Raw genomic sequence first — 13190 nt, forward strand, 5'->3', positions numbered from 1 at the left:
CGGCCTCCGGGGCCCCAGCCGGCTTCGGGGGCGGGGGCGGGGCCAGGACGTGGCCCAATGGGAGCGCGCGCCGGGGCGGCGGGGGCGGGGCCGGGCGCGCGGCGCAGGGCCGGGCGGCGGAGGCTCCAATGAGCGCGCGCCGCGTCCGGGGCCGGCTGGTGCGCGAGACGCCGCCGAGAGATTGGTGGCTAATGTAACAGTTTGCAAACCGAGGGGAGTTGTGAAGGGCGCGGGCTTGGGGGTGCGCTGCCGGCCTCGTGGGTACGTCCGCCGCCGCGTCTGTCCCAGGGCTGGGGCCGCAGGAGCGCAGGCAAGCGGCAGCGGGGGTGGGGATGGCGCTGCGAGCCGGCCACCCCTCCGGGAGGAGGCAGCGTGCTAGCTCCGGGGGCGGGTCGGGAGCGGGAGCGGGAGCGGGAGCGGGAGCGAGGGCCGCGCGGACGCCGGTGCGCTCGGCCCCGCAGCTCGGTCCCCCGGGCGCCCCCGCGTCTTCGGGGTGGGCTGGGCCGCGTTTCCGGGAGTGGGAGCCGGCGCCTTCGCCAGGTGAGGCTCCGGGGAGCTCGGAGGGGACTCGGTGTCCGCCGGGCGAAGAATCCTAGCGTTCCAGGCGCGGCGTCCGTGTAGGCAGCGGGGCCGGGGGCTGTGATGGAGAACCGGGGGGCGGGCGGGGCGCCCCGAAGGGATTCCGAGGGGCAGACGGGCCCTTCTAACATCCTAGCCTCCTCCGACGTCACCACCTCTCAGTTCCCGTCCAGGCCCGGCCTGGCTCTCCGCGCCGGCCGTGGAGCTCCAGGTGTAGGGAGGTAGTTGAGCCCTGGGCGGGGATCCCTGGCCGCACCCCGGTGTCTGACAGCAGCGGCAGTGCTAGGGTGCGCCGGTTACAGCCTGTGCAGTGGGCGGAAGGCTCTGGTCTCCTCTCTCCTATCCTGGTACCCTCCGTGTTTAGGGATGTGGTGGATGGAGCCCAGGACCCTTTGTGTGATTTGCGGAAGGGGGTGGGTGTAGTCTCCTCCGGCCCCCCGGGGTGACAGTGGAGTATGGATCTTAAAGCTTCCCTGTCCTGGGATGAGGTTGTCTTCACTCAGGGCATCCGGTTACAAGTGTTGTTTTTCTCCTCCCGCAGAGGCACAATGGCAGCCACCGTCAGGAGGCAGAGGCCGAGGAGGCTAGCCTGTTGGGCTGTGCTGGCTGTGCTCTTGGCAGACCTGTTGCCGCTCAGTGGTGTGTACCCCCAGAAGCAGAGTCCAAAGAAGAATAAATGAGTGAATGACGAATGATCGATGGTGGGAGGGGAGGCTTTTGGTTGGAAGCCTCTGGACTTGAGTTGCTGGACACACACACAGGCCTTTATCTTTTCACTGTCTTACCTTCTCTATGGAGAGCAGTGTGCTTTGGTGAGAGGGGACTCGGGAATGTGGGGGAAGAGGTGGCTAATTGACAGATCTATTTCCTTTTCAGACACACTGGCGGTCATGTCTGTGGACCTGGGCAGTGAATCCATGAAGGTGGCCATCGTCAAACCCGGAGTACCCATGGAAATTGTCTTGAACAAGTGAGGACAGCCCCAGTGTCAGGGGTGGGGAGGGAGGGAGTCTGTTCTCCAAGCCAGTGTATATTCTTTCCTGCACACCAGTTTGGTGTCTTTAGTGATTGTATTTGGATTGTTGGGGCTCCTTAGTCCACCTCCTACTATATATAGGCACCTGGGTCCTATGTCTCTTCAGGGAATCCCGGAGGAAAACCCCAGTGACTGTGACCCTGAAAGAAAATGAAAGATTCTTTGGAGACAGTGCAGCAAGCATGGTGAGCTAGCAGCCCATCCCTTTCCCAGAAGCGGTAGGCAGAGGGGAGGAGATGACAGACGCCAGAGCCTGAACCCTTATCGACCTCTGATAAGACAGGTAGGTGATGGTGGACCTCGAAGCCTAATGCTCTCTGCTCCTTATGTACCTCATCTCAGGCCATCAAGAATCCAAAGGCGACGCTGCGTTACTTCCAGCACCTCCTGGGGAAGCAGGAGGGAAACCCCCATGTGGCCCTCTACGGAGCCCGTTTTCCAGAGCATGAGCTAGGCTTCGATCCACAGAGGCAGACTGTGCACTTCCAGATCAGCCCGTGAGTGCTCTGGTGGGGACGTGGGCTCAGCAGGCCCAGTGGGCTCCTCTAGTACCCATGACTGTTCTTGCCTTTAACTACTCCCCCACCCCCAGGCAGCTACAGTTCTCACCTGAGGAGGTACTTGGCATGGTTCTCAATTACTCCCGTTCCCTGGCTGAGGACTTTGCAGGTGAGTAGCTAAGGGGAGGGCAGCGGTGGCCAGGCTCCCTAGGGTCTCTTATGGGAGTTGTTTTGCCTCCCAGGAACATTCGAGAATACTTGCAGATATTTTTATTTTGGTTATCTGGGGAGCTGCTCCCAGCATCTAAATGGCAGAGGCCAGGGATGCTGCCAAACATCCTACGATGTACTGGACAGCCCCATATAATCAAAGAGTTTTTTGGCCCAAGGTGTCAATAGTACCAAGACTAGGATAGTGTCATATGAGGTACAGAGCTGGTGGGAGCCCCGTTCTGTTGTCCTCTGTAGAGCAGCCCATCAAGGATGCAGTGATCACGGTTCCAGCCTTCTTCAATCAGGCTGAGCGCCGAGCTGTGCTGCAGGCTGCTCGCATGGCTGGCCTCAAAGTGCTACAGCTCATCAATGACAACACCGCCACGGCTCTCAGCTATGGTGTCTTCCGCCGGAAAGATATCAACACGACTGCCCAGGTGAGCCATCGAGAAACTTCTTTTTTTTTCTTTAAGATTTTATTTATTGGGCAGCCCAGGAGGCTCAGCGGTTTAGCGCTGCCTTTAGCCCAGGGCGTGATCCTGGAGATCCAGGATCAAGTCCCGCATCAGGCTCCTGGCATGGAGCCTGCTTCTCCCTCTGCCTGTGTCTCTGCCTCTCTCTCTTGGTGTCTCTCATGAATAAATAAATAAAATATTTTAAAAAATATTTTATTTATTCACGAGAGACAGAGAGGGGCAGAGACACAGGCAGAGGCAGAAGCAGGCTCCCTACAGGGAACCAATGAGGGACTCAATCCTACAACCCTGGGGTCAGGACCTGAGCTGAAGGCAGACACTCAGCCACTGAGCCACCCAGGCATCCCTGGGGAGGAACTTCTAACCAGACTTTCAGGATGGCTGATTCTGAAGATGCAGGCCATGTGGCTCATTTTGCATCTTGTTTGCATGGCTAGCCTTGACAGAATGCAGTAACAAAATGCCCTTCTCGACCACTGGTTGGAGCTTTTCAGCTTTGAGTGGAGAGTGCATAAAGCACCTGGAGTTAGGTAAGGTTCCTGTGACAGTCATTTTGGTGTCTCTACAGAACGTCATGTTCTATGATATGGGCTCTGGCAGCACCGTGTGTACCATCGTAACCTACCAGACAGTGAAGACTAAGGAGGCAGGGATGCAGCCACAGCTGCAGATCCGGGGCGTGGGGTAAGTTGGTGCTGGGAGGAGGGCTCCTTGCTGAGACACTCTCGGGCCGGGTTTTTTTTTTTTTTGGAGGGGCAGTGACCTCATTTCCCTGCACCCTGCATGAATGCTATCCTAAAGCAGCAGTCATCATGGGGTACCTCTTTGGAGGCCCAGGGGAATGTGGAGAGGGAGGAGGACAGTTTGGGAAGATTGAAAGAGTACTTCCTCAGCTGCTTCTTTGGAAACCCATGAATAGACCACGTGCAGTCATTTTGTCGATCTTGTCGCTTCAGCACGCTTATTGATGACGTTGTCTTCTTTCTCAGACCCGTTCACTTGTGTCTGGCTTTCCCGCCGCCGGCGTTCTAGTCCAGGCTGCCCTTATCTCTGACCCACAGGGTTATGAGAGAGGGTCTCTCCCTTTTCCAGTCCTTTCTCCACGTTGCAGCCAGACAGAGAGTTCTTTTCAAAATGCCAACCTGATTATAATTTGTTTCTTTAAAAATCCTCAGTGGCCCCAAACCTTTACTTTGGCCTGTGAGAGCCCAGACTCTGCCCACTTGTCCTCCCCAGAGCCCCTTGCTCTTTGAGCTCCAGCCATTCCTGGCCTCCTTGGGAACTTACTCTGCTGGCTCCCATCTCGGGGTTTTACCCTTCTCCCTCTAGGGTTGTTTTCCTCCTTCTCTGCCTCGTTACTTCCATTCATCTTTCAAATTTCAGCTCAAACATCACATCTCACAGAATCTTCCCGGACATCTGTAGATAGGTGACACTTCCCTTTTATGTCTTCTGGTGCTGTTGCTGGTCTGTCCCTTGTAACTCATGGGCTGGTACACATTTCACAGTCGTGTGTTCATTCAGTGATAGATTGTAAACTCCTTCAGAGCAGGGATCTTTTTTTCTTTTTCCTCTCTTAATTGCATCCCCAGAGATAGGCATGTGGTTGATGTCCAGTAAGTACAGTGGATTGGAGGAGTAGGTGAACTGTCACTGAGATGTCAGCCATGTATGTGGGACAAGAGTCAGATCCTAGGTCAATGAAGGGACCCTGTGGGTTCCTCACACTTTTCCCTGTCACCTTCTCCTGAAGATTTGACCGCACCCTGGGGGGCCTGGAGATGGAGCTCCGGCTGCGTGAGCACCTGGCTAGACTTTTCAACGAACAGCGCAAGGGCCAGAGAGCAAAGGACGTGCGGGAGAACCCCCGGGCCATGGCCAAGCTGCTACGGGAGGCAAATCGACTCAAAACTGTCCTGAGCGCCAACGCTGATCACATGGCACAGGTGCCTACTCGTGGCTGGTTGAGGGAGGATATTGCCCACCCAGAGAGTAAAGGACCCCATCATCCTAAGCGAGGCCACTGGCATGCAGTGCGGCCCATCCCTTCCTTCTTCCTAAGCCTCCTGTCCTCCAAAGTCCTGGTCCTTTGGTTTCTGGCCTGCCCAGCCAGAGGAGGATCTGGGCGGAACTCTGACACGCCTCATCCTCCCCCAGATCGAGGGCCTGATGGATGATGTGGACTTCAAGGCAAAAGTGACCCGAGCAGAGTTTGAAGAGTTGTGTGCTGATTTATTCGAGCGAGTACCTGGGCCCGTACAGCAGGCCCTCCAGAGTGCCGAAATGAATTTGGTGAGGGTGGTGGGGTCAGATGTGGACATGGGGTGGGGAGACAGGTGCAATAGAAAGTGATTCGGTGGTGGGGAGGAAGGGGGAGGAATGTTAAGGGACCAGTCAGCGCTGAGAAAACTAACTACAAGCCGTTCCATATCACGTTGTTTCTCTGTAGGATGAGATTGAGCAGGTGATCCTGGTCGGTGGGGCCACACGGGTCCCTAAAGTTCAGGAGGTGCTGCTGAAGGCTGTGGGCAAGTGAGTGTGGGTATTGAGGCCCTGGGGCCGGGCTCCAGGGCTGGGCAGCTGTGGGACTGAAGCGAGGGAGGCCAGGCTGGAGTCTCCGGAGTAGACATGCTAAGGTGCAGGACTTTGACAGGGAGGAACTAGGGAAGAACGTCAACGCAGATGAAGCAGCTGCCATGGGGGCTGTGTACCAGGCAGCCGCGCTCAGCAAAGCCTTCAAGGTGAAGCCGTTTGTGGTCCGAGATGCGGTGATCTACCCCATCCTGGTGAGTAGGCCCGTCTGATCAGGCCATGAGCTCCCTTTACCTGGACTAAGGATGCTCCCTCTGCTCTGGCTTGTCCTTTTGTTTTTCTGCCAGCTGAGGTCCTCCATGTACCCTGACCCCAGAACCTGTTCTGACTCTCCAGCGTGCCTCCTTTCTGCCTGCTGTGTAGGTGGAGTTCACAAGGGAGGTGGAGGAGGAGCCTGGGGTTCGCAGCCTGAAGCACAATAAGCGTGTCCTCTTCTCCCGAATGGGGCCCTACCCTCAACGCAAAGTCATCACCTTTAACCGCTACAACCATGACTTCAACTTCCACATCAACTATGGCGACCTGGGCTTCCTGGGGCCTGAGGATCTTCGGTGAGAGGCTGGGGACTCCCAGAGGGGAGGATCTGAGGCCACAGGGCTGACACGGGAAGCAGCCTGTGTATGGTCAAGGTTGGGGTGAGCATCTTCTCTGGAGGGCCCAATACTTCGTGCTGGGAGGACTTTTTTTTTTTTAAGGAAAAAAAAAACATTTTACTAAAATCTAGTGGGAAAATAAGTTTTAGAAACTGCATACGACATAAAAACATCCACGTTTACAAAGCTGCAGTCTTGATAAACAACCAGCCATAGAGCCAGCACCGAGGTGACCAGTCCTGAATCCCCTCATCTCTGTTGGAGGGGCTGGTTCAGCAGAGCTTCAGCGGGGTCAGACTCGGTTTCCTGATTCTCAAGGGCTGGGCACATGAGCTGCCATGGCTTGGTCCCAAGCAAACACGAAACGACCCTTCTCAACACCATGAAGGTTCTGTTTCATTTAGTTAGTAGTGAAGATTTCTCTGTACTCTTGACTTTGACCTACCCCTCAAGTATCCTGGATTCTGGAATTTTAAGGATTCTTCTACTTCTTCGTGCTAGTCTAGAGCTGGAGGCGGGCTGGGTGAGCTCCCCAGAATTACTCTCTCCTCCCCAATCAGGGTATTTGGCTCCCAGAACTTGACCACAGTGAAACTAAAAGGTGTGGGTGAGAGCTTCAAGAAGTATCCTGACTACGAGTCCAAGGGCATCAAGGCTCACTTCAACCTGGATGAGAGCGGCGTGCTGAGCCTCATCAAGGTGAGAACAGGAGGAGGCCCTGGGGACAGGGCAAGGCCTTTCCAGAGTGGTCCTTCCACATGGTGTTAGAACACGAACGAGAAGGGTTTTGGAGATGGAAAAGTCTCAGCTGTGAACACAGCTAACCAGGGATCTGGTGTGGTCTTTTCAGATCCTATATTAAGTGCTTATGGATATTGTAAAACTTAAGATCCACAGAATGGTTAACATCGTTTCATATGTACTGTGGGAAATAATGGCCCATTCTGTTGTCAGGTTGAGATGTGAGGGGCTTGGATGGGAGAGGAGTTAGGACTCTGTCCTCAGAGGGCTCATAATCAAAGGGGGTGGAGGTGACTTGACTCAAGAGCCCATAAAAGAAGGCAGCACCACTGCACATCCCATGGATGTGAGTAAGGAGATACCCACTTTGGCAGGATGTTTGCGGGGAAAAGGTGGGTCAAATGTGTGTTTCTTCAGCTTGACTCCCTGTTTTCAGGTGGAGTCTGTGTTTGAGACACTGGTGGAGGACAGCCCGGAAGAGGAATCTACTCTGACCAGTAAGACGAGTGTGTGCGTGTGTGAGGGAGGATACACACACACATGTGTTTGGGGGAGGCGAGCAGGCCTTGCCTTGGGGTTAGGAGGTAGCATCACTGCTGTGTCCCCTTTGAGTTTTTGGGCTTTTTTCCTCCCAGAACTTGGCAACACCATCTCTAGCCTGTTTGGCGGTGGTACGACACCAGACGCTAAAGAGAACGGTACAGACTCTGTCCAGGTAAGGCCAGCATAGAGCCGAGGAAGCTCGGAGGGTGGTGTAGGGGGGCCAGGTAGTGGCAGCAGAGGCAGGGGTTGGGGGCACACTCCAGCTGCCTGGGACTGACTAGACTATCCCTTCCCCTGGGCCCCTGCTGAGTGAACCACCTCCTTCTCTGGACTCCAAGCTGCCCCTGTCCTTGAGCTCCGGGCCACATTCCCCTCATCTCCGAGTGCTTCTCTCTCGTCTGACTAGACTGCGTGGTCTGCACAGTGCAGTGCCCATTCCCGTGCCACCGTCTGTCTGCCCCTTCGCAGCACAGCCTGGGGGATGTGGTGTCGCTGAGCTGGTTTTTCCGCAGGCTCTGCTAGTGACTGTTGTATACAGTGGCATCTGTGATTGTTTCCAGGAGGAAGAGGAAAGCCCTGCCGAGGGGAGTAAGGATGAGCCCGGAGAGCAGGCGGAGCTCAAGGAGGAGGCCGAGGCCCCAGTGGAGGATACTTCTCAGCCCCCACCCACTGAGCCTAAGGAGGATGCAGCCCCTGAGGAAGAGAAGGCTGCAGAAAAAGAAAAGGAGGAAAAGTCTGAGGCCCAGGTGAGCTACAGGCAAAGGCCAGTGTGGACCCAGAGGCTGAGCGATGCCTGCCTTGTTTCTTGCACCTTAGAGCCCTGCTTGTGGAGAAGAGAAGGACCAAATCTTTTCCTGACATGCTCATTTCTTTCCACGCTAGAAGCCAAGTGAGAAAAAAGAAGCAGGGTCTGAGCCTGTGCCTCCAGCCCCAGAGGAAGAAAAGAAGCAGAAGCCTGCCCGGAAGCAGAGAATGGTAGAGGAGATTGGGGTGGAGCTGATGGTTCTGGACCTGCCTGACTTGCCGGAGGATGAGTTGGCCCGCTCGGCGCAGAAGTGAGTAGAGACTCTGTGTGTGTGTGTGTGTGTGTGTGTGTGTGTGTGTGTATGTAAGGTGGGCAGGGTGTGGAATGGCACCCCCTGGGAGGAGGAGCTGTCTGACCCAGGGTCTGAGTTTCTCATGTTCTCTTCTTCACGTGTGACTCTTTTGTCCCACAGACTTCAAGACTTGACACTCCGAGACCTAGAGAAGCAAGAACGGGAAAAGGCTGCCAACAGCTTGGAAGCTTTTATCTTTGAGACCCAGGTTGGTAGGCTGGGAGGCACACCTGCTCTGGGACCTGTGTCTGAGGAGGGTCTGACTCTGGAAGCCTTGCCCTCAGGGGCTCGGTGCATGCTTGGGCCTATGTGCACCTCCCTAGGACAAACTGTACCAGCCCGAGTACCAAGAAGTGTCCACTGAGGAGCAGCGTGAGGAAATCTCTGGGAGGCTCAGTGCAGCCTCCACCTGGCTGGAGGACGAGGGCTTTGGGGCCACCACAGTGGTAAGAGGCCTCCTAGGACTTGGTGGGTGGGATGGGAGCCGTTGCTTTCGTCTCCCAGGGTCAGAGAAGGTGAGGGGTGTGAGGCCATGAGCAGGATACAGGGCTGACTCCAGGGCCAGCCTCTCCTCCCTTTAACCCTTCTGCCCATCCCCAACCTGCATCCGTCAGATGCTGAAGGAGAAGCTGACTGAGCTGAGGAAGCTGTGCCACGGGTTGTTTTTTCGGGTGGAAGAGCGCAAGAAGTGGCCTGAACGGCTGTCTGCCCTTGATAATCTCCTCAACCATTCCAGCATGTTCCTCAAGTAAGCAGTCCCTCACTTTTCTTCCTAATCCAATCCTGCCAGGCCTCACAGTCCATCAGCTTCCTATGCCCCACAAGCATACCCATACCCCTCTTCCTCTTGGGCTCACCGTCTCCTTACTGGCTTCCAGGGGTGCCCGGTTGATCCCAGAAATGGACCAGATCTTCACTGAGGTGGAAATGACAACATTAGAGAAAGTCATCAATGAGACCTGGGTAATCCCTGTGTAAATACTTAGGGGCATACTGATCTGGCAAGGTGTGCTGTGCTAGGCAGCATGGGGGATGCGGACAATGGAGGCTCAACAGCCACTCCCTCCTGGCCTCACAGCTAATCGGGAAGGCAAAAGGCATTTACATTTGAGGCCATGTCTGATTAGCCCCCAACAGGGGTAATGGCCACCCATGAGTTGTCAGACCAGAGTAGCAGCAGAGCCCATCCCTGGGACATTAGAGCAACTGCTCCAGGGAGCTGGGGCTTGAGCTGCATGCAGAAAGTGGGCCGGGGGGATACTTGGGTGGCTCAGTGGTTGGGCGTCTGCCTTCAGCTCCGGGCATGATCCTGGGATCTGGGATCAGGTCCCATATCAGGCTCCTTGCAGGGAGCCTGCTTCTCCCTCTGCCTCTGTGTGTGTGTGTGTCTCTCATGAATAAATTTTTTTTAAGACTTTATTTATTCATAGAGACACAGAGAGAGAGAGAGGGAGGCAGAGACACAGGCAGAGGGAGAAGCAGGCACCATGCAGAGAGCCTGACATGGGACTCAATCCAGGGTCTCCAGGATCACGCCCTGGGCTGTAGGCAGTGCTAAACCGCTGCACCCCTGGGGCTGCCCTGTAATGAATAAATAAATAAAAATCTTTAAAAAAAAGAAAGTAGGCTGGGGTTCGGGAAGGCGGGAATGACTTCATAGGAAGCAGAAACTTCCCTTTTGAATGTGTGGGGAGTGTATTTGAATCAGAGCTCAAGAAGTGGAGGGATAAGAGAATAATCAGGAGGTTTCACTGTAATCAGTTCCAAGTAACAGGACGTAAGCTGCAAGCATGTAGTTTGGGATTCTTTGATAGAAAGCCTCAGGTGCCTGCCCACCCTTGTGGGGCTCACAGCCAGGTGGAGGGGAGTGGTTTGAGATCTGAGGGAAGAGCCTGAGGCTGGTTTGGGGTGTATTCCATCTGGGACAGAGATAACCTGGGCTCCCCAGGGCTAGCTCTGAGCCTGGCCTGGCCTCACCTACAGGCTTGGAAGAATGCAACCATGGCTGAACAGGCCAAGCTTCCCGCCACAGAGAAGCCCGTGTTGCTCTCAAAAGACATCGAGGCCAAGATGATGGCCCTGGACCGTGAGGTGCAGTATCTGCTCAATAAAGCCAAGTTTGCCAAGCCCCGGCCTCGGCCCAAGGACAAGAACGGGACCCGGGCAGAGCCTCCCCTCAATGCCAGTGACCAAGCAGAGAAGGTCATTCCTCCACCAGGTGAGGACATGGTGCCTGGCTCCAGGTGCTCCTGGGCAAGAAGTCCTCTCCTTCCTGGGACTACATTTTGCCTGTGGTTTCCTTCCAGGCGAGACTGAAGATGCAAAGCCCATTTCAGAACCTGAGAAAGAGACTCGTGAGTTGGGGAAAGTGATTGGGAACGTGGGTAGCTTAACCTAAGGGTTGGCAACCTGGCTTGCACAGCCTGTTTCTTGAAGGTCCCCAAATTATGAATGGGTCTTATGTTTTTAGGTTATACGTGCGTGTGCACGAAAAGGCCAAGTGTGGCCCACAACTCCTAAAACATTTACTGTCTGGCTTTTTACGGAAAAAGTTTCCCAACCCCTCCATTAACTCCTTCCTCACTTCTCCAGAGGCTAATCTCTTCCTTCCCAAAAGCAGGATCCGAACCGACAGATGCCGAACCTCTGGAGCTAGGAGGTCCTGGAGCAGGTGAGTGTGGAGCTGGGGGTACCTGGGAAGCCAGGGTGGTCGGGTTCTGGGGTGAGGAGGATCGACACAGAATGGAGGCCAGTTACTTCCATTTCACCTGCTGGCATCCCTTCGCTCTTCCCCACTCCCAGCAGAACCAGAGCAGAAGGAGCCGCCCACAGGACAGAAGCCAACTTTGAAGAATGATGAACTATAACCCCCCTGCCCCAGGTCCCCATTCATCCCGCTCCCTTCTCCTACCTCCTCTATTTATTAAACATCGGGGGGAGGGGTTGCTCCTGCCCTCAGAGGCTTCGGTTCCTTTTCTCTCACCTTGATTGGAGGTGTGATGAAGGGGAAGGAGGGGACAGCTCACCAGTTCCTTCTGCAACGATTCTGTGGTAAAAACTGCAGTTGTTCTATTTCCTAATCCCACCCCTGGTTCCCTACCCATCCAGGCCCTAATTTGGGGAAAATCACTATTATGTCTTAATTCTTTGCCTGTGGGTAGGTGAGAGATTGGCCATTGAGGGGTCGATGGACCCTGCAGGGGGAGGGACACCCTGGGATATTAGGGTCTCCAGGCTTCTCTGCCCTCCTTCCTGCCTCTTTTCCACCACGAAGGCTGCCCTCCAGGGGCCAGCATCTACAGAGCCTTGGTTACCAGGTCTGGTTTCTGAGTGCCTATCTATGCTCTTTTATCCTCCAAGGTCTTGTCTTTCCCAAAAAGGCCCTATTCCCAGTGACTCCTCTTCCCATGGGTCCCTTCCTGTTGCAAGTCAGGCAGCTATCTGCCTCTTGCCCAAACCCTTCCATCTGGCCTGGCTGCAGTAAAGCTAGATCAGTCCCCACCTGCTTGTGCACCCCCCGGTGGCCAGAGTAGGCAGGGAGAAAGCGAAGAAGGGAATCCAGCCACCTCTGTGGGAGAGACTTGTGAAAACCCTGGAGCTCCTGCTTGTGGATTCTGGGGCACAGGAAAGCGTGCGGAGTGGCCGGTGTGCAGCATCCTGCGAGCACTGTCTGAGTCTGCATTTTCCCAGTAGCCTGTTCCCCCATGTCCCTGTGACTCCTGGCCCTCTCCTCTCTCCTCTGTTCTGCCCACCCAGACATAGCCTTTCCCTGGCCCCGGCCCCCTGGGCTGACCAAAATGTGCTTTCTACTGTGAGCCCCTATCCCAAGACCCTGGGAGGAGAGGCCGTGGTGTGAATGTAAAAATGCCACCTCGCCCTCTTTGCGGCAGTCCTTGTGGGGGAAGGAAGAGGGTCAGGGCTGGCCTGCCTTTCTTGCATTGCTCTGCTAAGGTGGGGGCTCTTTACCCACCATGCCAATGTTGGGGAGCCTGTCTTCCAGGATTCCATCTGGAGCAGGAGCCACAGCTGCCACCCAGCTCCCAGGGCAAGGGGAAACCTGGTTGTGTCTGTCTTTTGTCCTCTTTTCCCTTTTTTTTTTTTTTTTTTGCCACATTGGCAGAAATGAGACCGAAAGGTCCCACCCCGTCCTGTATGTTTGGGTTCTTTCACTAGCGGTTGAGGCTGGTTGGACAGGTTTGAGTCAAATTGTACTTTGGTCCATTGTTAATTGAGAAACTGTTTCAATAAAATATTCTTTTCTACAGTTTTTGTGCTGCGATTTTTAAAATGTTTTGTTCCTGAGTATAAACAGTATGTGTTTATTATAGAAAATTTGTAAGATGGGAATTTGAATCTTAAAATTACATATACTATTACCACCACAAGTTTAACTTTTTGGACTTAGTTGAGATTCATATGTGTAAGTTGTTTCGTTTTTTTCATGGAAACAAAATTGTGGTTTTGTTTTTCCCTCCTTGATGTTATTTGGATCTCTGTGTCCCAGGCTTTTTTAGGTGACACTTTAAGATGACAATCCCATTTTGCAAATAAGAAATTGACAGTTTGTGGGGTGCCTGGCCGCCTGACCTAGTAGAGCATGTGACTCTTTGATCTCAGTGCTATGAGTTCAAGCCCCACATTGGGTATGGAGCCTCTTCTTTAATTTTTTTTTTAAGATTTTATTTATTTATTCATAGAGACACAGAGAGAGAGAGAGAGAAGCAGAGACACAGGCAGAGGGAGAAGCAGGCGCCATGCAGAGAGCCTGACATGGGACTCGATCCCAGGTCTCCAGGATCTTGCCCTGGGCTGAAGGCGGC

The 13190-nt window shown here is 54.4% G+C and overlaps 1 protein-coding gene across 6 annotated transcripts; it reads left to right on the forward strand.

Annotated features, from left to right (window-relative positions):
- The first annotated feature begins 104 nt into the window (after nucleotides 1–104).
- HYOU1 (hypoxia up-regulated 1) lies at nucleotides 105–11333 on the forward strand. Of its 6 annotated transcripts, none has more exons than XM_038535955.1 (26): nucleotides 105–261; nucleotides 1121–1218; nucleotides 1456–1549; nucleotides 1722–1800; nucleotides 1958–2112; nucleotides 2208–2284; nucleotides 2584–2765; nucleotides 3373–3488; nucleotides 4558–4750; nucleotides 4962–5096; nucleotides 5254–5336; nucleotides 5458–5590; nucleotides 5760–5947; nucleotides 6550–6688; nucleotides 7167–7227; nucleotides 7366–7445; nucleotides 7834–8019; nucleotides 8156–8328; nucleotides 8491–8578; nucleotides 8694–8816; nucleotides 8985–9118; nucleotides 9249–9333; nucleotides 10354–10588; nucleotides 10677–10724; nucleotides 10988–11041; nucleotides 11173–11333. In XM_038535955.1, the coding sequence occupies exons 2-26, from the start codon at nucleotides 1128–1130 to the stop codon at nucleotides 11235–11237; spliced, it is 2997 nt and encodes a 998-aa protein (XP_038391883.1). In that variant the 5' UTR covers nucleotides 105–261; nucleotides 1121–1127; the 3' UTR covers nucleotides 11238–11333. The 6 variants fall into 6 exon arrangements, with proteins under 6 accessions (XP_038391883.1, XP_038391887.1, XP_038391886.1 ...); XM_038535959.1 differs by having other exon boundaries at nucleotides 11176–11333; XM_038535958.1 differs by having other exon boundaries at nucleotides 10991–11041.
- The last annotated feature ends 1857 nt before the right edge of the window (nucleotides 11334–13190 follow it).

This window comes from Canis lupus, chromosome 5 (assembly GCF_011100685.1).
Source record: "Canis lupus familiaris isolate Mischka breed German Shepherd chromosome 5, alternate assembly UU_Cfam_GSD_1.0, whole genome shotgun sequence".
NCBI classification, from domain to species: domain Eukaryota; kingdom Metazoa; phylum Chordata; class Mammalia; order Carnivora; family Canidae; genus Canis; species Canis lupus.